This window comes from Caenorhabditis briggsae (genome assembly GCF_000004555.2).
Source record: "Caenorhabditis briggsae complete genome, chrX, whole genome shotgun sequence".
In the NCBI taxonomy this organism is placed as follows: domain Eukaryota; kingdom Metazoa; phylum Nematoda; class Chromadorea; order Rhabditida; family Rhabditidae; genus Caenorhabditis; species Caenorhabditis briggsae.
In genome coordinates, this window is record NC_013491.2 from 6,961,619 (window position 1) to 6,986,819 (window position 25,201).

A 25,201-nucleotide genomic window follows, 5' to 3' on the forward strand; every position below is an offset into this window, starting at 1 on the left:
CAGATTTACGAAAAAAATAATTAATTTCTTTTTTTTCCGTTTCTCTTGACTTCCCAAATTTTTTAGGTTTTCGAAATGTTAGGGGCCAGAAAATCATCCAATAAAAAATATTTTGATCTTGAAAATATATAAGGAGGAGTTTCTATAAAATCAACATTTGACAAGCGAATGATCCTGTTGAAAGTCTTCTTATCTTTGAAAAATCCTATTTCGCTAATCATAAATCTAATTCTTTTTTGAAACGAATGAAAACGGATGGAAATATCACATTAGCTTAAAACTATCAGTGCGGAAAATTGCCTAAAAAGTGCTCATTTTGAACTTTAGGCTCAAATATTCACTCAATAAAAATCTCTATGACCCAAAGTGATCCCTTATGCAACTTGATCTTATTCCATAAATCCCACTCTTTTTTCCCCGGAGCAAAGCTCGCAATCTTTATAGAAGAAAAAATCCTAATAGGATAAAAAGAGGGTGGCTGTAAATCAGAATAAAATATTTTGAGTGCATCCTTCTTCCGCTTATGATATCATTATCAGGAAGAAAACACTTGACGTTTCACTTTATTATTTGATAATTTATCCTTTTTTTCCAGTCGTGATCTTTCATGAATCGGAAGACCAACGCACATTGAAAAAAAATGAAAATAATAATTTACAAAGTGTTTTCCTCAGAAAAGAAAGTCTGGGTTTTTGAAAACAGTAATTTCGGGCATAACTAGAACGGATTACCTATCCCGTCGTATACACCTACGATTGTTATTAAAGGATTAAAAATTCAATTGGAGTTCTACGAGACTATGACGACTGGAAATCTCACATTTCTCAACAATGGTGGATTTCAGCTCATGTGTGTAATCTCTATTCGTTATTACTCACGCATCGTTCAATTTTTGTCTGGTACAACCGTTTGTACCTATTTTTGTCTTTTCGGTTGGAAAATTATTGTAGAATTCAAATTTTGATATCTTTCTTTTTTCTAGGAAGGTGTGCTTTTATGGTGATGAATCAGGAAAATTATTAGGATAATATTATTATTTATATCAAAGTTTCAATTCGAAATTTTATATTCAACGGTTTTTGAAATATGAATTTATAAGATTTTGAAATTTTCGAAGTTTCGGAATTAGGGAAAGTTCATATTTTGGAATTTCGGAAAATTCTAACTTTGAATTTTCAAAAATTCCTACATTGAAAATTTTGTAACTCCGGAATATTTTGTTTTTGGAACTCCAAAGTAATCCAGTTTTCGAAATTCCGGAATGGTCTTATTTCGAAATTTCGGAAATTGTTGAATTTCACTTTTCTATCACAAAAACGGAAAAATTGCTGAAAAAAACGACAAACAGATTCCGAAAACACAAAAAAAAATATTTAGAAACATTTTGCTGGAGACTCACATAGAAATACAGTAGTCCAAAAGTTTCTGATTCCGAAAAAAACGTTGAAAATTTTTCAGTTTTAATTAATTCAGAAAATGGTCAAAGTTTTCCGAATTTTCGGGAATTCCGAGTTCAGTTCCAACAATCCCTGATAAGAACCTTTCGGAATATTTTTGAGGATTCGAAAAACTCAAATTCTTACTCAACTATCCATTTTTAGCCCTCGTTTGTTTTTCTAACAATCCTAAGATCAGAAAATAATTTTTGAAAATGGATTATCTATTGTTCCCCCTGCTTGTTACTTAAACTCAGTGTAGTTGATTTTAGAACAGAATTTTATTTTTCCTGTCACCCTAAAGATAAAGTGGTTCTCTCGATTCTTAAGAAAGCGTGCTATTATCTCCACCAATTCCTCAATTCTTGGCCTGTTTCTGGTGGGGCCTTCTCAGTTTCACCGAAAGCTTATCCACCCCTCTCCAGAAATGTTTACTTTACTTCATGTGCAACGTTTCTTCTCCTTTTTTCTTTTTCTTCCAGTTCAAGGACGGACGGACTGCCTTCAGTTTTTTCTCGACTTTTCTTCGTCCCCCCACCAGACTCCCAAATTCAATTTCCGTGCTCTTGGTGTCGAATTTCAGAGAATAGGCAAAAAAATAGACGGATGAAACAGAAACTATAAAAAAATGTATTCAAATGGTCAAATCATTCAGAAACGCATTATCCCTAATAACTTTATCCTCTGCCTATTTTATTAGTATATGTATATCTTGTAAATGTTTCAGGACTCCTCCATTTTTGAGATTAAATCCACCAGCTCAGCAAGAAGAAGCACACATTATCTTCATCCTCTTCATTTTCCTTTCCTTTCTTTCTTCTTGATCTCAAACCCAGAAATTCATCCCATTTATTTTGAGTTCTTTTTTTTTGTTTTCTTGGTCTCTCATTCATTTTCCTTTCTTTTTTCAGAAGTCAATCTCATTCATTCCATATTTTTCTTTTTCCTGTCTTCATCCAAGATTTATTTGAAACATAAATCAGAAACCCCCAAGATTTTTGGGAAACAGAAATTGTGTTCTGGTACCAACTACCAAATTTTTTGGAAATGAAAAACATTGCAAATTTTTTTTCTCGAAATTTTCAAATGTACGAATGTCTAGTAAAAGAGGGATATGCTGAATTCTCACATGTATATGGATTCTTCCCCTGCCAAAAGTTCACGCCTCCACTCTTTCCTCGTTTTCTCACTTCAGCTCCTCAAATCTCTTAAAGCTGTGGAAAATTTTTAAAAAGGAGAAAACTAAACTAGAAACTTTCAAAAAATGGAAGAGGGCCCATTACTCTAATTCCACATTGTTTTCATAGTTTAGTAGAATCTCCAAAAATATATCTCAACAAAATCCAAGGTGCGCTGCTCATTAAATTTTCATGACTGACAGAGTTTCCAAGCTTCATATTTCACAACTAATGTTTCCGCTTCAAGTGAAACGTGTGAAATCTGCATTTGCCTTCGTTAGCCATCAGGTTCACTTTTTCCACTTCCCTATCTTTTTGATATCGAGTTCTCCCACGTCAAGACTTGAACTTGTCTCACTAATCCGGAGACATCTGGCACGCACTTCCGATTTGAATTTTCTAAAAAAAAAAGCGAAACCAACGTACTTAAGTCTCGATGTTTTTACAATTTCCACTAGTTTGAAGCTACTAAATTTTCAGATGTCGAACGACCTCTCCTCAATAACGTCTTTAGTTGACAATGCGACTTTGGACTATGATAACAACTGCAAAATCAAGATTGTAAGTTATTCGGAGTAATGTAGTCAGGGGGAAAGAAGGCGAGGAACCGTACAAGCAGAACTTCACCTTCATAACCTGCATTTGATTTCAATTAACTTATTTGAGAGATTTCAAAAACCTGCAAACTTAACAAAAATGATTGTATTATTAATACAGAAATTTTCTCAGTTGGCATATTTTTAATATTCTACATAAACTGAAATAATTGAGCGCCCATTGCAAAAACAGTGCCGGTCATTTAGATATACACACTTTTAAGTTGATTTTCAATCATTTTGGCAATTTACACTAGTCAAGAGCTCGGCTGTCAAATTTTTGATTACATTTAACATTTGAGAGGGTGTAAAACAGATGTAGATTGAATGCTTTGAAAGAATTTTATTGCTTTAAAAGAATTTTTCAAAATTTCTTAGTAATTCAGCTATACGCCGATTCATGAAAGACACAGTTTTTTTCACCTTCTCAGTATAAAACTGGTCAAAAATGAGTGTCTTTCAAAATTTGGCAAATAGCAGGGATTTTCAAATATCTTTGTGAATGCAAAATATTCAATCTAGGGCGGTTTTACATCATTCAAAAATTTCAAGTGATCGAAAACCTGACAGCCGTAATTCTGACTTCTGAAATTACGATAATTCCCACATCATCATTTTTTAGAATCCATTGACTTTGCCCTACTTTCAACAAGCGTTCATCTCAGCATATTTTGCGATTTTCTGTGTTGCCATATTCGGAAACTTTTTGGTGAGCTCTCCATTTCAAAAAAAACATCGTATGACATCTCTCTTCCCATTTCAGGTTATCTATGTAGTTATGAAGAACAAACGTATGCAAACAATCACAAACATTTTCATCACAAACCTTGCTGTTTCGGATCTTATGGTTAATTTCACGTGAGTCTCAAGTCATTTTCTAACACCAACCCCTTCTTCCGTTTCAGGTCGTTGTGGCTTACTCCGACATACACCAAAATAGGGCATTGGGTATTTGGAGGCGGTTTGTGTCATGGACTACCACTGTTCCAAGGTATAAAATTACTCAGTTTTTTTCTCAAAAATGATCATTGATCAAACTATACAGGTACAAGTATCTTCATCAGTACATGGACATTAACAGCAATTGCAATCGATCGATACATCGTGATAGTGCACAACTCGTCAAATATCAATATCAATGATCGAATGTCGATGAAATCCTGTCTCGCTATCATTGTTTTTATTTGGGGTGCGTCCTTACTCATGGTCGCCCCTTATGGTATCAACATGAAACTCATCCATATTCCTGCGCCTTGTAACTTCTATGTTTGTCAAGAGGACTGGGCTGATCAACACTTCCGTTCCACATTTGGCCTGGTGGTGATGACTCTTCAGGTTGGATCTTTTTGAAAAACTAATTTTTTCATCCCACCGATTTTTAGTTCATCGTCCCATTCGTGCTTATTGCAATCAGCTATACAAAAATCTGGTTGTTCTTAAATAGTCGTCACAGTATGACTGAAAGAAAATCGGATATTAAGCGGAAGAAGCGTCTTCTTCGGATGTTGATTTGCATGGTTGTCATTTTCGCAATCTGCTGGTTCCCATTCAATTTGCTGTAGGAGATATTGATGTGCAATAAAAACGATTCTAACTTTTGCATTTCAGAAACTGCCTGCGAGATTTGAAATTTGTGGATTTCTCTAACTACTTCGTCATGGTTTTCACCCCGGTTCACCTTATAAGTATGACGGCGACGGCGTGGAATCCGATTCTTTACGCTTTGAAGAATGATACCTTCCGGTGGGTTTATGTAAATTTAATCTTTGTTTCTCCTTTTTCTTTTTTTTTTGAAAATTTTCGTTACATCACAAACTAGTACAATAAATATTGAAATTATAATCTCAGAGAAGAATTCGCAAAAGTGGTTCCATGGCTGTTTGCTGGTCGCCCAGGATCTGGACCCATCCGCGTTATCACTGGTAAAACTCCAAAGCTACTCGGTCATTCTGTATTTTAACTTATTCTAGAACGCACCGCAATGATTGCCAACCCATTTCGCCGGGGTAATCAGAAGAAAGCTACCTCTACCCCCACTGAGGAGCAACCAGTTACAGTGGTTTCCGGTAAGCCTTGTTCTCTTGTTGACTGTGTTTTTTAGTTGTATATTGGGTTAAGAACTTTTGCACGCCACATCGAACGAGGAGTAGAAGAAGCCAGAATGCCTGTCTCGTCGTTTGCCGTCCTCTCCCCGTCTCTCGTTTTTATGTTCTTCTCATCTTTGTTGTCCATTTCTTGTTAGAAAGCCATATATTATGTATAAAATCCGATTCAGAGAGTCCAAGCCAAGCAGCACCAGAGCCAGTGCGCAGCATTGTGTACCTCGATGAACCTGAAAACGGATCGAGCTGCCAGACGCTTCTGCTTTAATCTCGGAATATATTATGTTTAAGATATACAGCAATCCCATGATGTGTTTGAACAGTTTCTACCGGACAGAATGTTTTGATTAGTTTCGAGGGTTACTGTATCTCAAAAGATTTAAAGTGCACGTGCTTCTATGAGAGTGAATACGGTATACGTTTCCTTTTCTTCGCTTGCCTGTAAATTTTTCCGCTTGCCTTAATTCAAATCTCATTTCGAATTTAATTCGAATCTTCCAACATTTTTGTCACCCACGTTTCTCAATGTCCTCTACATGTCCTCTTTCGGAGGCATCAAAGTTTTTATTATCCCGCCTTTTTCTTGTTTACTATACCCCAAAAGCAAAAAATGTATTTCGCTTTTTCTTAAATTATGAACTGCTTTTCTTTTTCTGTTTCCTTCCATATTGCATAAAATTGATACAAATAAAGATATTTTGTAGTTTACACAATACATTTTAGTGGGTTTTTGCATGAGGATTTCAACTGGAATGGTTGATAAGATCAGACAAGGGGGGTTGAATGGTGGAAAGAGATATGGAAAATATGATGAATTTGAAAAAAAATAGAAAAAATCATGACAAGGCATCAGGATTTTGAGATTGAGAAACGGGGGATTACGGTGGAACATACAATCGCAAGGGAAAATAAGTAACTTTTCCGGAAAAAAGGGAAGTCAGTTGAAAATGGAATTTGAATTGACTTAACATAATAAAAACAGCTAAAATTTGAAGACATGCATTTTTTGTTTGACTTTGAAAGAGATAAAAGAAAATAATGATTAGATTAACAAGGTGGAACCATGAAAAAATTTAATAATTAATTTAACAAGTAGTTTAATATCTCTCGATAACAGTTTCACTGCGATATTCAGAGTAGGTTTTTGGGCGCGCCGCGTAAATGGAATCATCCACGTGGTCTCCATTCATGTAACTTTTATCCAAGTTTTGCTCCATAACTGGGGAGTCCTTATCATTGTAACGAGATAGACACTTGGAGCCAACAAGGTTGAGTAGGATGTCGAAAATTGGGGCGGTCACTAAAACGGACAAAATTGCTGCTTTCATGACGAGAGCAGCGTCCTTGGACATCTCTGGGAATGGTGCGGCCATCAGAACTAAAGTTGGAGCAAGGTCAGCCTGAAAATGTTTCAATTTTAAACGACAACATACAAATACCGGTCAATAAGATGTACAAAAACCTATTTTTCAATTGACTTTGACCATTTCTGTAGTCTGGAGCCCGGCTAGCAAGTTTCCAATCTACTTTGAAACTTTTGGAGGATACAAAACAGGATATTTTGGAGGATAAAAAAAACCTAGTGTTTTCAGCTTTTTGCCAATTTCTGAAAGGCATCTTGGCTCTAGTTGGTTATTTTAAATTAAAAAAAAAATTTGGATCGAAAAATTTTTTCCGATAAAAAAAAGGATTTTAAAGATATTTTTAGATTTTGAAGATTTTGAGAAACGTTGAAATCCAGAAATTTCTTCAAAGTTTAAAATTTTCTGGCCTTCAAATCCAAAAAAAATTTCAAAATCCAAAACTTTATGAAATCCGAAATAACAGACTGGAGCCGACACATTTTACTGGTCTGCTCTTTTAGTGAAATGTGATAAAAACAAAAGTTCATTCTAGGTCTGTTTTACACGTTCCAAAATTTTCAAAGTGATAGGAAACTCAAAATCCACTGAAAAATGCGTTTTTGTTTATCTCATCGGACTGATACAGTATTAAGCTAAAAAACCTGGAACGTGGCTCTTGGCAACAAGCTAAGAGCAACCACAACTTGCTCCTTGAAATTGATATGAGAAGAAAGAGTGACAAGCATCACGAGAATGGTTCTGACCAAGAGACCGATTGCAATCACAGCGATGCAGAGGAATACGATTTCCCATGTGAGCTGTAAACACAATTTTTGTTTGAAACTTGAAACAGAACCCACAGTTGAGCAATCAAATTTCATTCCGAGGCAGGTAAACAAGAGTGGAAGTGCAAACGAGTCCCAAATGTATTTGTAGGTTGAGACCACTGATTCAATCTTGTCCTTATTGTCCGTGCTCCATTTCATGGCACACATGGCACTGGTAATCAGGGCAGCGAGGAATCCAGAGCAGGAATACTTGATGAGATAGGTTCCAATCATCATTGAAAGGCAAATAGCACCAAGAAGAAGGATTCTGGCAAATTGGGTGTGTGGGGCATCGGATCTTGGGAATCTCCAAAGCAACCATCCTACAATGACTCCTCCGATAATGCCAAAAACAATGGTACCGGCGTTGAGAAGGATGGTGGTGGCGATTGGAGCATCAGTGAAGATAATCGAAGAAAGAACCATAAAGACGACCACACAGAAGAGGTTGTCTACGCAGCAGATGGCTAGAACGTTTTCAGGGATTCTTTTCAGGGATCCCAAATTTTTTTCCTTGAAAGAAATCATTGCTGGAACAGTGACAGCTGGGGATACAGTAACCAAAATCAGTCTGCAAATAGGGAAAATTCGAATAAATGGGATTTTGAGTCACTTACGCGCAGAAAATGGACATGACGAATGAAATGTTGAGGATAAAATAGGATGCGATTGTGACAGCGATGATTTCTCCAATGGCAGTGACAAGCCCAATAGTGACAGGCATGACCTGTAAAATTCTAGGATTTTTAAAACCACACTTTCCCAAAACAAAATTGTGGCTTCGTGCGAGCGAAAGGCTCCATTAACAGTTTTCAAATTTCAATTGAATTTATCCTGGTTTTTGTCCAAGATATAAAAATATGGTCCATTGAAAAAATGTTTATCCTAATGATAGATACAGTACCGGTCCATGAGATACACAAGACAACGTAATTTTAAGTTTATTGCCAGTCATTTCGACCATTTTCAGGAGTCTAGAGATGGGTTAACAAGTTTCCGAACACTATGAAACTTTTGGAGGGTCTCAAACAGATCTAGATTAAAAAGTTACAGTTCACAGAACTTTTTGAGATTTCCTATTTTTTACCTACTAGCTGATTTTTAAAAAAGGCCGTATTTTCAGTGCAAAACGGACCACAAAGGGCGTATTTCAAAAATCGAAAAAAGCAAAAAACTAGTAATTCTCTAGAAATACTGTAAATGCAGTTACTTGTGAAAATCGTTAGAATTTTCGAACATTAACTGAAAAATACGTTTTCGATTATATTATTGGCCAGTACTGTCTATTTTGTCCAAGTACCACATTTCCATATCTTTTACGGTAACTTAAATTAGGTCTAAACTGAAGTCTTTGGTACTAACAAAATTTCGAGACGAACTTGGGTCAAACCCGACTGTTGAGATAACTTTGGGGTTTTAAAAATCTATTTCTGTTAGTATAAAAACTTAAATAAAACCTCAAAATGATCTTCAACGTTATTTTTATTCAAAACTTCAGACATTTTACCACTTACTGCATTTTCATACAAGAATTGCACATCGGTGGCAAGTCCCCATCGAATCACAATCATCACAAGAGCCACTTTTCGGATCATGGTCTCCACAAATGGAGGGAACACGAAAAACTGCTCAAACACCACAATGTTCCTGATGACAATTCCAAGAGCTAGGCAACCTGTAAAGAACACATTTTTCAAAAAGTTTTAATTAGAAAATTCAAAATCGTACCAAAAAGAGGAGGGAGTCTCAAAGCTTTTGAGAGTTTTGCCACAATGATTCCAACGACGAGAAGGATGAAAACGACGAAAATGGTTCTAACTGTCACATCTTCATTTGTAGTGGTAACCGGGTGGTCGGCAAGAGGGTTTACTAAAATTTCGCCAATTATAAAAAAGTAAAATTTTGAAAAATCACTTACAAAAGTTCTCACCCAGAAGAGTGATAATAGAAATGTACAAGGACAGAAAAATTAAGAGAGTTGTAGCAATGGCATTGATCTGAAAATTTTTCAAAAGAAATTTTTGAAAAATAAAAATAATAAATCTTACCTCTCGATTATTGAAAAAATTGTGTAGCGTGTTGTGTAATCTTGCCACGCAATGCATATTTTTGTTTTGATCACCACGTGTGTTGTTTGATATAACTGAAAAAAGAATGTAAAAGCTGGGAAAAAAAATGAAAAAAAAACGAAAAAAAAAACGAAACGGAAGAGCAGGCCACAAGGTGTAATAAAAGAGAGGGAGGGATGAATGCTATAGGGGGAAGAAGAGTGATTAAACTGTCAAATGGACCCCGAAATCGGAAGCGAGAGCCTATTTGCGGTGTTGCTTCCCACCATCACATACTAACTTTTGATTCACAAACTATCTTCCCTTTCTCGGAGAGTAGGAAGAGGAGGCAGCAGAGTGCTTACCGCTTAATCTGTTACACTTATTCAATAACGCATGACGCCTCTTTTCTCTATTTCGTCTTTGCATATTATATACTATTATACCAATGTTGCTACTTGCCCGTTTATGTAAATCCCTTAACGTTGACGCATTGACAGTCCAGTTTTTCAGATTTCAGTTGATAATGTATGGAAAAAGAATGAGTCAATGGAAATAGGAAATATGAGTTTGAGAATGAAGAATGTGAAAAAATAACATGATCTAGAGGGAGATTGAATGAAAATGTGTTTTCCCGCTCGGATGGTCAGGAAAAAAAGAGAATAGAAAAAGGGTAAGACACTGAGAAGAGATAGAGAGCAAAACAAAAATAAAAAAATTGAAATAAAAATGGTGGATTAAAATGAGGTTCGATGAAATAAAATTGACAAAGTAGAAAAATTATTTTAACAAATTTAATGTTGGTGAATTTATTTTAATTTCAAAATTTTAGAAAAAATAAACTACCGTGAAGACTCTAATAGAACGCCACCTAAGCCGTCTACTTTGAGCCAATGTATCTCAATTTCTTCAAATGATATCAAAAGCGGCACTATTTTATCAGTTGACTTTTTGACATCTTTCATAGAAACCGAGATGCAAAAGTTTAAAGCAGACGGTTAAGGTGGCGTTGTATTATAGTGTTAACGGTATTGATATTTCTAACAAATGACAACAACTGCTTATTAAACGCCAACTTCAAAACACTGAAAAAATAGTTCTAATAGGTATTTTTTGAAATATCATTTTGAATAAACCTTAAATTAATAATAAGCTTGCAACGGGCCGGGCCCAACAATGAAAGTTTTTTGCCAGGCCCAGTACTGATTTTTTTTGTGGCAACTAAAAATGTGATAAAGTTCTCAACTTGATTCGAAAATAAGGTTTCAGTGTATTTTTTCCGCAAATTTATAGAATTTGACTTTGTCAAAGTTCAACGACGAATTGACGACAAATTATTTTCTTAAATGACGATGTTGCATTTAAGACTACATTGAAACAAGTCTTTTTTTATTTTTAGACACAAAACGGCCCTTCTGTTTTCTTTATGTCACTCATTCCTCGCATCACAGATCAACAAAACCGTAATGATCTTTACAAAAAATTATTTGATATTTTAAGAACACTTTAGTTCTTATCACAATATCAAATCTCAGAATTTGTGATACGAATTTAGCAAATTTCTGTGTTCTTTCATAGTCCACTGATAAGAGAATACGTTACGTCATAATTTTGTAAAATGTTGCGAAATAACACTTTAAAAATCGTAAATGGTTTCATATCCGGTGCAAAAATCAATAAAAGTTGGGAAATTTTACGAAATGTTAAAATAGAGTCTAGTCGTTTTAAAGATTCATTTTTGTTTTATAAAAACAATGAAATCCAAGAAAAAAATATGAAAAAACGTCTGAAACATTGATCAGACTGTAACGAAGAAAAACAATGCAATCTCAATTCCTCATTCCGTTTCTGTATGTATTTGTGTTGTTAAAATACTGATAGTGTGGTTTGGGATAACCGTTTTCCGAGATGTTAATTGGTACAAAATTCGGATTCAGCTCATAGATTACTCTATTATTTAAAGTAGTGTTGTTCGAAGACGACTTGATAATTTGCAGATTTTGCTTCGAATCGACTTCATCCAAAATTGTGGAGTTGGTGATATCTCGATTATACAAAGATGTGCCTTCCTTGATCCTTAGGATCCTTGGTCCAAGAATATCCAATAAAATCTCAACGACAGGACTTGTCACCATTACTGCGATAATGCAAATGTAGACGATCTGCAAATAAATAAAAAGAGATTAGGCAAATAACGCTTCCCTTCTTTTCTCGTATTCTTTTATTCTCCTTCCTTACCAGTTTAGTTTGCTCTCGGAGTTCCGGAAAGCCAGCGGTCATTAGAATAAGCGACGGGGCCAGTGCACACTGAACAGTTGCTTTTGGCATCAAGGTCAGGGCCAGAATCAGTTGTTCGTAGATGTTGAAGTGCCCGCAAAACGATAAGATCATTGCAGAGATCAACCGGAAAGAACAACCAACTGCGATGAGGACAAACGCGGTTTTCCAATCCGATGCTGATAGCTAAAGCGTAGTTGATAAGTAATTTGATAAGGATTAATATATAGTAAATAACAAAATTCTCCTCACCTGATCAAAATCAAATGTGTATCCAACAAGAGAAAATAGCAGAGGAACTGCAACAAAATACCATAAATTGTCGTACTGGTGAACCAAAACCTTGATCTACAAAGATCAAGAATTATAATTTATTTGTTGTTTGAGGCCACATACTCCTTTCGGGTTATCTTCTCGCCACTGGGTGGTACTAACACAGCAAAGGCAAAGACCAGCAACGATTCCAGGAAACGGGTAGCCAAGGACAAGCATACCTGAAAAACACGGATTCCATTTAGAACGTTTTTTCGTCAGAATGTTTTTTATGTAAGATACGAAATTTTTTCGTCAACTTTTCCGGTGAGCGAGCAAAAAAATTAACATTTTCTTGGTCCTGGAAATGTTTTTATAATCCCTGGTTAAGTTTGGTCTTGGTCTAAAAAAGAAATTTTGAAATAGTTGAGAAAAATTTCGAAACTACAGTACCGGCCAAATAAGTTATCGTATATTCACTTTTTACCCAAATTTGGAGTTCTGAAAACCTTAATTCGGAGGGTACAACAACTCGGAGGGGGTACAAAGTGATTTAGGGGTACAAAATCCGGATTTTTTCAGGTATTTAGTACCGTATTGAGGATTTTGTACCCCACAATCGTTTTGTACCTTAATGACCCTAAAATTTGTGTACCTTCTGAATTATTTGCCGAAAATCTTCTCATTTCTAAGAAAATCGCAGAACACACCGAGCAGCACACACTTTTAGGCAAGTTTTCTATAATTTTTAGTGCATGTGAAAAATTTCCCTGATTGAAAAATACTCTTTTCAACTCGCCTCAGAAATCACAACTTGGGATTTTCATGTTTTGTGTGTGGCTTGCATCGAAAATCACAATTTCCCATATAACTCAGTACTATTCTTTGATGTTTCCGGTTCATTCTCATTCAAATTTCTGTTCATCAAAGTTCCCCCTTCAATCTATTTTTGTCCCCCAAAAATTACTTGTTATAACCGCATAAGTGGACGACGCAATGACAAGAAACCGAGCAAAATGCGTGTGTCTATTGTCATTTTTTGGGAACCAACGAAGGAGCCAACCGATGACGCAACCAATTATCGCCGCCAGTACAATGGCCCCGATACTTTTCACCATTGTCGCGAAGACAGCGTCTGGAAGAACAAAACACATGTTCTTTTTTTTCATTTTCAGAGAACCAATTTGTGCCTACCATGTGTATAAGTGACAGACGATGTTACGGAAAATATCAACAACGACGTAAAGTTATCAAAACAGCACGCAGCTGGAACCACATCAGGAATGTTCTGGATTGGAGGAAAATAAAATATGAATTTGTGTATGTATTTTGATTATTACTCACCTTCGTTGTTCCTATTCCTTGTTCTTTCAGCCGGAGCATCGTTGGCATGCCGACAGCTGGAGATACTGTAGCCACTACGAACCCACAAATAATGCCAAGTGAGATGGGAAAGTTGAAAAAGACGCAAGCAGTGAAACATATCGCAATTGCTTCGCAAAACGCGGAGCCGATCCCCAGAATTGGTGGGAAAATCTTTAAAAAAATTGTATTTTTTTTTGTTATTTTCCAGTGGTTTTGATTTTTTTTTGCTTCGTCATGATAGTTTTGGTTTCGAACAACTTAAGCCTTATAAAGCTGGAAAATAATGGGGGATAATGACTTTGAAAATCAAACAGCACAAAAAAGGCATAAACAGTTTTAGATTACTGTTTTCGTGGTTTTCGAATATGATTTCTCTACATATTTTGTGCAAAAAAAAACCAAAAGTTTAAAACGGCAAGTTTGAATACTGTAAAACTTGTAGTAGAAAAGATTTCAAACTTTTGACTTCCAATCGATTTATCTCGAATCCTGTTTAAAAGATGAAAATTTTGTCAACTGATGAATTATTTATCATATCATCATCGTTTTATCAGTTTACAGATTTTTGGAATCTCTCACAGGAACCGAGATAATTTAGCTCAAACCTGACACTTACTTTTTTCGTAGTAAGTGTATTTCCAAAATTTGACCCTAACGTACGTTTTTCATGTGAAAAAGAAGTATCAATATGCCAAATATGTCTTAAACTCAATGAAAATCTGAGAAAAAAGCTTTAAAACGGAAATCGTCTTTTTTAAAAGACATTTTCAAAGGGAACATGGTCAAGTTTTGGAAAAAAAACACTATTTTCAAATATCGGAATTATCAAAATTTGTATGTTTTTTTTGCTAGTTTCAAAATTACTTGGTATTTGAAGATCTGTTTGTTCAATTTTGAGAGAAATTTCTTGAGAGAAATTTTGTGTTTCTACCGTAATCCTTATCACACAATTGTGATTTATCGTGATATCTAATCACAACACACAAGATTTCTCTCAAGAACCAAACAACAAACCAAAACAATAGTTTTATTATTATTTTTCCTAATTTTTCTTCTTTCTAGGCCGATACATTATTTTTATTTCTGTATATGTTGTTCTTACTACACTAAATGTGTTTCAACTCTCTCTCCCTTACATAGTTCTTTTTGATAAATCGAACATTAATGGAGATCCCCCACCGGATGATGATGACGACCAAAGACAGTTTTCGCAGGATGAATTGCCAATACTCGTTGATATAGAATAGTTCTCCGAACTGCGGCACGTTCCTCATTGCTATTCCGACCAGCATGCATCCTGTGAAATTTTGACGATTTTCAGCTTTCCAGTAATTAGTACTATTAGCTTTTTTGGCTATTTTCTATATGTGCCACCCCCTCTGTTCTATTTTTGTTGATCTCCCTTGAAAACACAAGACCAACCTACCAATTAATGACGGGATATAGACAAATTTGACGAGCTTTCCGGCGGCCACCGCCAACACGATCATCATGAAGCAAGAAATAATTGAGTGAAGAATCTCGTTGGCTGCATTTTGCAAATTCAGCGTGTTTGAAGTGACCGGCAAGAGTGGGTGCACTGCAAAAAGGAATGGAATGGGACCAAGACATCACTTAAGCAGAAAATACTAACAAAAATTCTGTCCCGTAATTGACACCATTGATACATAAAGGCCAGCAGCAATAATTAGGAATGTCACGATTTGGTTAACCTGAAATTTTTTTTTTTTGATTTTCCAATTATTAAAATAAAATATAAAAACGATTTGTTGGAATCGGTGTCACGCTGTCATCTTTTGGAAAGCTTGAAAAATGAATATAAATTGATGTGACACTTTAAGGAAAGTGAGGAGTAACAAACTAGATTAAATCGCTCCGAAGGCGCAACAGCTTTCTGGTTAAAATATAATACACCTACATGATTATTATTGAAAAACTCGGAAATCCTTGTCTTTGCTCCAGGCCACATATGTGCTCCCATTGTTTGGTCCAACTCTGAAATACTCAAAATATAAGGAGATACGTGATATACTGTAGATCCTATAAATAGGATAATGTCCTCTGAATATGAACTAAATAGATAACAATCAGTTATGATTCACGAACTCGCGCGGCCCCTAAAAGGTGAAAGGGTGTAACAGTGAGTGACATAAACTGACATAAACACAGACTGATTTTTGGGAAAAGAATATTTCGATAGTCACGAAAATTTGCATAACCCTTCATAATCGGCTGCTAGAAAAAAGAAACAAAAACGGCTGGAAATTTACCGGTGAACTGGAAGTGCAAATGTACAAATATGAGAGAACCAAAACTGATGCATTTTATGTTCGTGTACCCGACGTAATTTGATTATCAGACCTAAAATTTAATTGGTCATACGTGACAGATGAAAGAAGTTCATCTGGTCAGTTCATTTTTTTCAGGTGGTTCATGATATCACTTTGTTGAAAAATTGGAATTGTGTAAAGAAGAGAAATGAATTTTCAGAGTTTCTCGGAAAATCCCTTTGGTAATTTTTTTAGGTTTGGTGTCTTGAACATTTCCTGGTCTCTTCGTCGTCATAGAAAGCTGATTTCTCTTTATTATATGTTCATTTCCTCGTGGGTTTCCGATGGTCATGATGATGTAACGGCGTCAAAATCGTATCAATTCTTGTCTGCCTTATGAAAATCTCCTTGACGAGCGGGATGAAAAAAGATGGACAAGGTTTGCAGGAGATCAGGCGCAACAACGAGATAATGAAAAAGTTTTAACCGCATTCACAACCCATTAGTCACAGATTCATATATTGTCTCCGCGACCCGCTTTTTCCTATTTTTTTTTGACTTGTGTTTTTTTTTCATTTGCCTCTTTTTTTTTGGTTTTATTTTGAGCTATTCTTTTTTTCCGAATCTGAAAATATCCCAAATCCGAGACCTATTTCTGGTGGAAGATCTATAAGAAAATTTTGTGAATGTTCTATGACCTACCTTTCAATAAATTATGGTGGTCAAGAAACAAAATGATTCACAACTATGCTATCTCTAGCGGTTTTCTCAATTACCATTCCCCATAAACAACAAAAAAACCGTTTCCTTGTTTATAACCGTAACTTTCTCCATTCATTCAGTTCTTTTTTCTATTTTTTCTGACATATAGTATAGTTGTGATTGATGTCTTAGTCTCTGAACTCTATACGTTTCTCAAATCACTAATAAAAGAGACATTTGGGGTTTTTTCTCACGCCCAGAAAACTTGATTCGAAATTGACTTGAAACTTTTTTCGTAACGTTTTTAAAAGTTTCTCACACTCGGGAGACACACCTTGATATGTACCCGTAATGTATTATCTTTTGACTTTTCCCAAATTTTTTACGCAAGAAGAAGGTCACTTGAGACTTTTAGGTTTTTAGGTTTTATGTACTTACGATTTTTTAAGGTTCTATACTATCTATACTACGTTTTTTGACTTTGTAACTTTACAAGGGAACTCCCACAAACTCAGATTTTCATTCTATTTCTATATAGCAAAGAATAGCCTATCTAGACAATTCTGAAATTCTCAGAATCCGTTTCCTAGTTTTAGATGGGTTTAATAATTTTCAGAACTAAAAATGGCATTTTCAACAATTTCCACAATTAACAGAACAGTTCGAAACATAAGACTAGTTGTGTTATACTTCAAATGCTACGAAATTTTATGTTTCAGAAACGAATGTTCAAAAAAACCTATTTTTCCAAGTAATATCAGTTTTAGTACCAAAAATAGTTTTAGTGCAAAAAATCGGACTTTTCAAAACTAGAAATTTGTTGCTTGGTTTTCAGAGTTCCATGAAATTCCACACTTCAGAAATTTTTTCAACAATTATTTTTTTCAAATTTTCGAGTTTTTCAACCATTCAGACTACGGCGCTTTCTGGTACTAAAACTGATATAACTTGGCTGAAATTCTATTTTTTCAACTAGATACCTAAAAACATACTTATCATGGACCCCCTCGGGGTCAATTTGAGCTTTTCTTTAACCAAAGTCAAATTTCGAATATTTTGAATTTTTTAAAAATTTCAGAAAAATGAGTCGAGATTTCCTTCTGAGGTACTGCTATTTCCAAACTTTCCAATATTAAAATTTTGTTTTGCAAATTTCGGAAAAAGAAGATCTTTATTTTTCCAAATGTGAGATACATGTCTACGTGTGTTTTTTCTTGACTTCCTGTTGCTAAAAGTGACCTTTTTTGACCTTTTGAAAACTTCCACTTGAAAAAGTTTTTTTTAGCACCAAGTGAACTTCGTCACCGTCCAATAAAACCCAAATATAACTTTATCTAGTTAGCACAAATTTCGAAGAATACGCTTCATTTCGTAATTTATGGGGGCTCCGCGTCACCCGTCTCAGGGCCATCCATCCATTATACACACACGCACTCCACTGACTCATCGAACGCATATTGGGACTATTTTAGCTTCTCAATCTCGTCTCGCCCACCAGTTCTTCTTATTCCACCCCAAATGGAAAGTGGTTCTGGAGAAGAACACAAGTAGAATAATGAGGGGTTCGAGGGCCCTCCCCAAAAAAGACAAAACCTACACGTCGTCTTCCTCCCAATGAGACCCATATAATTTTCCGGGGGTTCCTTTATGCTCGCTTTTGTGCAATGAGGCGTCGTACAACGACTCTTCATTTCAAAATCTTGGAAGAGAAAAGCTTTTTTGGTACCAAGCCACGCCCATTTGCACTCATATAGAAGGAGAGGAAGAGCTCAAAGAGTCTTCCAACATTGCTAACTGTGCTTTTCTTGTTTTTAGTGGTTTTTTAAACCCAGTTCTGTTCTTTCAATCATGACCAAACTTACTGGAAAACCTGTAATAGAAAGGTCCCTGACTTTTAGTTTTGAAACCGATTTTTCTAGTTTTCTGTCAAAGATATAAAAAAGTTGCCAACTGATAAATTGCTTATCATAATATCAGAAGTGTTTTGTCAGTTGACACATTTTTCATATCTTGCATAGCAATAGAGATAATTGAGATCAAACCTTCCTAACACAGGTTTCACGGAAGTTTTTCTTCAAAAATACCGTATACCCCTGACTTTGTGATTTTTTGCGGTTCAGCATTTTGGAAGGTTTCAAGCAGAAATACAAATCATCCTTCTGATCCCATTCCTTGTTGATCCGATCAATGCATACCCCTACGCAATAGGAGATGCAAACTAAGCGGATTGTCTGAAACTTTACTCTTCCTCAATCTAAAAGACCAGGTCTATTAGTCACTGAATGAAAAATATCGTGCTCAGCCCACATCATGGTAAATGTGGGCTTCTGGGCTTTTTTTCCCACATGGCGTCAATAAAAAAGAGCTGAAATATGAAATATGATTTGAAAAACGTAGTCAGAAACGAAACAACAAACTGAAATCACATTTTGCACTTGGTGTGTATGATTGTGGTGAGAATTTGATGGGAGATGTGTCTGAACAAAGTAAAAACAAATCGGATTGGGTACGAATTCTTTGAATCAATTGTGAATACTTTTAGCTAACAGGATCCCCCATGTCTGAGCGGGTCCTCAGTAATCTGTGTTTCATTTAGTACTTGTTTATTTTCTTAGGAGGAGACTTGAGACACTGTACTTGTTCTTGATCGAACGTAAAACATGTTTATTTTTATATTTCGAGCACTTTTTTATTTGAGCAATCACAAATTGAAAATTTATCCTACCAACTACCAGGATTCACATCCGTCATCAGTTTTAAAGCATAAGAGAAAGACCTTGACAGGCTTAAATTTGCAGTTCTGATGAGATCACTGATTTTAAGAACCATACAAGTAGAGTGTTTTCTTATGATTATCGTAGTAAAGCATAAACATCAATTCAGTAATCAAAAAATAGCAAAACACCACCTTGAAAACAGGTTCGACCTCTAGATCGGTTAGGTAGTAGAAAAACATCTAGTAGATCTTGATCTATTTTTCATCCCGCCCATAATTGTGATTTTTGGAAAAAAAAATACGATTGTGATAGTTCCTGGTTTATTTCGTTTGAATTTTTGAACGCTAATTTTGTAGCTGACTATTTGGAAAATTCTCTATGAAAATTTTTTGAATTCTCTCGTCTACAGAAGGTATTTATTTTTTCCAAATTTTTTCAAAGTTCCCAATTATTCCGATTTTCGAAATGTTGGAATTTTGGAATCTTCGGAATTTTCGGACTTTCGAAACTTTCCGTTTTTGAAAATTTGAAATTTCTAAATTTTCGAAATGTTGCAATTTTGAAAATTTCGAAATTTGGAATATTGCAACTTCGAAATTTTCGGAATTTCAGAATATTTGGATTATTCCAATTTAAAAAAATGTTTGAATTTCCTATCAGAATAGCGGGAAAAATTAGTGAAAAATTGACCAACAGATTTTGAAAACGAGAAAAATTGAAGTAATTTTAATCGCGATTTGCATGAAAGACTTTTGCCTGCGCTTTTGACATACCGTAGTCTCCAAATGCCTGATTAAATAATAAATAGAACCTTATTCTGGTTAATAAACCTTTATATTTTTTTTTATTTTCTGAGATCTTCAAAAGTGTTCCTATGCTTCCCACGTGTTGAAAGCGTGTTCCAAATTGTATAAAAAATAATCTAAAGCGGATTTGCTCCTGTCTGACACCTATAAAGAATACTAAAGAGGATCTAGTTCTAATGTTTATAAATCCGAAAATCTCAAGAACGTTTCCGAAATGCAGAGTTTACCAACAAAAAACACTCATCCCATGTTAATCTATTTGATTTTCTCTTTTTGCGTCTTTCTGTATTTCTAAACTACGATTTTCGTGTTCTTTGAGTTTCATTCAGGACTTCAATTAAATTCCGGGTGGGTGTCCCAAGACAAGGAAGCAGCTCTCATCAAGTGTTTTCTTTTGCTGCGTGGGTCAATTTCAGTTCAATTTTTGAACTTTTCCTCACGTCACTTTTCTTTTACTTTTTTCCTGTTCTTAAGAACGTTCGCTAGACTTGATGTCTTTTAATATTCTATCGGCTTCACTTCAAAATTGCGCATTTTTGATTATTAGTGCAGACATCTCATTTTGCTTCAATAGAGCAGAAGTGTTCCATCGAATCATTGCAAAAAATGATGATTTCATTACTTCTGACTGGACTAAGAATAAGTTTTTTTTTGAAAAAGATTTCTGAAACTTCCAATCTGATACATTCTGATACCAACACCAAAAAACGTGTGTCGCCAATGTTTCAATTTTATTATCAGCTGGAATATTTATATAGACCTAAACCTAATTTTGGATTCTTACAACCTCAAATGTATTATTTTCAGCCGTCATAGTATCCGCCATTTTCAGATCTGCTACGAACTACTCTATCGGTAAAAAGAAAAAAGTCTGGAAATCAGCGTTCTGTATATTTGTGATTCACGTTTTGTTTTTCTTGGTGTGTGTAGTATTTGTTAGATCTTTCCTCGCGTTTTCCTTTGTCATTCTGTCTGAACAATTGTCATTTAACCAGACTTTTTGAATTGGGGTACTTGGAATTTGACACCAAGTTTTTCTATCAATCGATCCTCTTGTAAGTTCAAGTGTTCGTTCAAATTATATTCTTCAAAAAATTAGCAATTTTGAGCTACAGTAATCCCATTTTCGAATAATCCCCTGTTTCTTGCTTTTCTTATCATTTCTCCGAGTTCAAGAAACTATAAGACCAGGCGGATTAGACAATGTCTGACTGCAAAACGCCCAGCAACAATTTAATTCTTCCCAAATGTTTTTATCTGAACGGATTAACTATTCGAACACTTGGATTAATCTCCAAATCTCAAGAAGTTGTCTGAATCCCGAACTATTTTTCATTTCCAAGATCAGGAACAGTTACTCAGACGTCAATCAACGTTTTTTAGGAAGCCGAAGATCCCTGACTTTCAAATCCTTGCAGTTAGGAAACTATAAAGTTCTTGGAAAAAGTGATAAGCTTATCGGATGATTCTATATGATATAAAACTTTAGGGAGGAGATTAGCTATTGTTGGAACGCTTAAAAAGATTAAAGAGTGCATGATCTATTGGTTTTAGCTGCTTTGGAAATTCTAAGAAATTGAGATTACTGTAGGTAGAAACTGAAAAAGCTCAAAATCTAAGTTTTGAGGTGGTCAGCTTACTGTATTTAGTTCAGGGATGTTCGGAACGGATTTCGGAAGTCTGAAAATTTCAAAAATCCCGGTCGGAATATTCCACGAATTCCAAAATCTTCGAATTTGGAATATCCTGTAATTTTGATGTTTGAAAAATCGATATCCCGAAATTTTCAAACTATGATATTCAGTATTTTCGACAATTTGAAAATATTAAAATCAGTATTTACTAGAATTCCGAATATTGTAGAATACGAATTTCCTGAAACTCCGAAAAATTAGAAATTCGAGTAGTCTAAAAATTCTGTAATTCTTCTGAAATTCTCAAAATGTGAATACTTTTAAATTCGGAATATTCTGAAATTCTAAAACCTGGAATTCTTGATATTTCGAAATTGTTCAAATAGAAATATTCCAAACTGTTTTCGACATTCCGATAATTTTGAAATCGAAGTTCTCCAAACCGAAAAATTCTCAAACTCAGTATATTCCGGAATTACTATTTTTAGATATTCAGAATTGTTGAGATGTCCGAAAATCCCAGAAAAGCCTTTCCAAAAAACTTTGCTCTAAATTTTCAGCTCCTCAGCTTACTGTAATTAGTCACCATTTGATATATGATGCTTACAAACCAATGCAAAGTTTAATCTCAATGAATCAAGTCTTAAATACAAATTATGCTTCCGCCGAGACCACAATATACCAGAAAAAATTGTCTGCCTGATCTTATAAAAACTACAATTTGTTCCAACAAAAAATGCCTGCTCGGGTGATTAATCAAACCTCTCATTGTCTTTTCTCAAGATTTTCGATTTTTGCTCATTTTTCGATCTCCCTCCCAGCCGCGCGCATCATTTCCGCACCACCCTCACATTTTTTCTATACATACACCCTCACAACACCTTCCTATTCTAATTAGAGATACATCCTAAATGCCAATCCAGGATAACATCCTTGCTCTGGAATAGAAAAGGGTTGAAAAAAAAGAGAAAACCACGCGACCCACAGATCTTTGCGTGAACTTTGAAAATTGAGAATTAGGTGTTGGTTGCAACCGGAATTGACTCACATTGCTAAAGACTCTTCTAAGAAGTTTCTTAGATATGACGAGTAGTAAATAAGCGTAAAATTGATAAACATAACGTGAAGTGACAAATGTCATCCCTATGGGGGGAAATAGCAGCCGAGTCGGCAGGATACGCGTGGTTGGCTGTAGCCGAAGCACTTATTAGAACTATTAAAGCGGACGTCTAAACCTTCCTGATAAGTCGTGTTGGTAAACAAATTATTTTTTCTTTTTCTCTTTGGTAGACTTTATAGAACTTCCAAATTGTATTTTTTTAGCTATAAATTCTGTCAAAAAATTTGCTGTACTTTGTAGTTTTCTAAAAGTAGTTTTTTTGGCCTCCGTCATTTTTAAACCCACCCTGAACTTAGACGAAACACCCGCTCAATTGCGTATATAAAATTTTCGCCATATATTCATTTTTATTATATTAAAATTTAGATAATGCGATTTTGTCTTTCCCCCACTTCTAAGTATGATCCTCCCGCTTCCAAACATTATTTTTCTTATTCTGCTTTTAAAGCAAATTACATTCTGCAAAATTTTGCAGATCTATCTCTTGGTTTTAGGGTTACTGTAGTTTTCTAATTTATTCTAAATCTCACATGCCAAGACCTAATGTGAGCTAATGTGAGCTGACACACCTCTCCGGCGTATTCTAGATCATTCTAAATGACATTTATTCAGTAGTTTGATTTTTGACTTCCAGAGATATATAGATCCTTGATCTTCCTACTGTACCTAGTTTTCTGTTCCCTATTTTCTAAAACCCTTATTAAAAACTGAGTCACTGAGCAAGGTTTTCAGCCTCCCGTACTACGTACTGAACTTTGTTTATTCTGACTTTTTTATTTTCGGATTTCGTCGACATTTAGTTTTTCACCAACTTTTTCTTTCTGCTGAAAATGTTTGCCTGTTTCTGATACCAAAAGTTGTTGGCGATTTTAGCAAACAAAATGTGCGATTTCTAAAGATCCAGCTGTTAACCAAAGAGCCCTACCAACCGGTTTCTGGTGTTTCTCGAAGATTTCTAGTGATCCAAATAGGCGCCGACACAGATCAAAGGTGCAGCAACCCAACTTCGTAGTGTACCACATTTTTTAATTGGCTCTGCTATTGCTCATTTATTTGATTTTCTTGATTTTTTGCGCCTACGTAGACTCTTGATCGCCTATTATGATATGCACCTGGAATCGAATCAAAAGGCCCCTACAAAATATGGTGTTATGAGTTTTTGTATGTGTCTGAAACAAGTATTCTGGTCTGAAGCAAATTATGAAACTATAATACAAAAAATTGTGAAACTCATTTTTTTGTTTTGTTTTATTTCAACATCCCTTTTGCAGGAAATTGGTGAATAAGAGGATTTTGCATTTAAAAATGTAGTTTTGACTTTCGAGACCAAACAGCTCTGTTTCCGGTGCCACTTAGCTGAATAAAAATATTAAATCATCCAAAAATCATCTATATTGTTTTTCCCCAAACGGATATAAACATTCACACCCTCATTTCCGGTGAACACTAAGATTCATTGAATTAATCATTGGATTCGTTTTTTTTTTGCGATATCCTGGACCTGTTCTATGAAACTATGTCAGTTCGTGTTCGCGAACACGTTGACGTATTCTTATATCTAATTCCAGGTGCATTTATGTCTTAATACGGCCACTCACCCCTTGAGAAACACCTGCCAATGACCCCCATTATATTCCTATTTGATTGGTCTCGTTTTCTAGATTCCCAGCTTCCTGATCTGGATGATGTTATATGTACTTGCTACATTTTGACGATTGACCTAGTGGGGGTTTATACAATTTCTCCAAATGCCAGACACGATAGTCCGTGACCCACACTACAAACCCACAACCCACTAGATCGAATCAAATTTCTGATTATTCTACATACAAGTCGACATCAGAAAACTCATGACCCATGATCTTTTACTTTTTCTGATTCCCATTGTTTTCAAAAAACGTCTTCTCACCCCGACACATCTTTCTTACGTTTCATATGTTTCACACCTAGCGAAACCTTATCAAGTTCAACTATTCTCGATGACATCAGAAATCACCAGAAAATAACCCAGTATCCCCCGCTTAGACGACCCTCGTGCATAATTATTCACGCTGTGTTCAAAATGTTGATCCGGTTAGTACTTTGGCACGTTTCTGGTTTGGATTTCGATAGATCATCACGCCTGAATCGTGTGTATTTTAAAACATGACTGAATTTTAATTCCGAAATTTTAAATCTATCGTAAACAGTCTAGTAGATGCCCACGCTACACACTGTTAGCTCAGTCATCTCAATTTCTATAAAAGGTATCAAAATAGTGTCAATTGATAAAGTGTTAGAGATATCATGACAAACATTTTATCAGTTGACATATTTTTGTTACCTCCTATAGAAATTAAGATAGTTGAGCTAAAGAAAAAAGTATAGGATGGTTTTTTAGTAGAGTGTTTACGGTGTATTATCAGATAACTGTCGGCCGGAGTTTATGTATTGCTCATGCTTACAGTTCTTCAAATTCTCAACTCTATTCCAAAAAAAGAAATTTGTTAATCCGACAGATTTATTTTTACTTAACAGCTTTTGAAAGC

The 25,201-nt window shown here is 35.2% G+C and overlaps 3 protein-coding genes across 3 annotated transcripts; 1 reads left to right on the plus strand and 2 right to left on the minus strand.

The window, feature by feature from the left end:
* Nucleotides 1-3,094: 3,094 nt before the first annotated feature.
* On the plus strand, nucleotides 3,095-5,580 carry Cbr-npr-6 (the record flags this gene model as incomplete). Its single annotated transcript, XM_002644162.1, has 10 exons — nucleotides 3,095-3,175; nucleotides 3,833-3,919; nucleotides 3,974-4,068; nucleotides 4,116-4,201; nucleotides 4,256-4,545; nucleotides 4,593-4,768; nucleotides 4,819-4,953; nucleotides 5,059-5,132; nucleotides 5,181-5,276; nucleotides 5,486-5,580. The coding sequence occupies 10 exons, from the start codon at nucleotides 3,095-3,097 to the stop codon at nucleotides 5,578-5,580; spliced, it is 1,215 nt and encodes a 404-aa protein (XP_002644208.1).
* Nucleotides 5,581-6,409: 829 nt separating this feature from the next.
* On the minus strand, nucleotides 6,410-9,587 carry CBG17199 (the record flags this gene model as incomplete). Its single annotated transcript, XM_045239332.1, has 7 exons — nucleotides 6,410-6,712; nucleotides 7,318-8,053; nucleotides 8,100-8,209; nucleotides 8,997-9,157; nucleotides 9,211-9,351; nucleotides 9,401-9,479; nucleotides 9,531-9,587. The coding sequence occupies 7 exons, from the start codon at nucleotides 9,585-9,587 to the stop codon at nucleotides 6,410-6,412; spliced, it is 1,587 nt and encodes a 528-aa protein (XP_045096133.1).
* A 1,772-nt stretch (nucleotides 9,588-11,359) lies between these two features.
* On the minus strand, nucleotides 11,360-15,405 carry CBG17198 (the record flags this gene model as incomplete). Its single annotated transcript, XM_002644160.2, has 11 exons — nucleotides 11,360-11,692; nucleotides 11,769-11,993; nucleotides 12,060-12,155; nucleotides 12,204-12,301; nucleotides 13,027-13,194; nucleotides 13,254-13,347; nucleotides 13,404-13,595; nucleotides 14,561-14,721; nucleotides 14,851-15,003; nucleotides 15,058-15,136; nucleotides 15,343-15,405. The coding sequence occupies 11 exons, from the start codon at nucleotides 15,403-15,405 to the stop codon at nucleotides 11,360-11,362; spliced, it is 1,662 nt and encodes a 553-aa protein (XP_002644206.2).
* Between the last annotated feature and the right edge of the window lie 9,796 nt (nucleotides 15,406-25,201).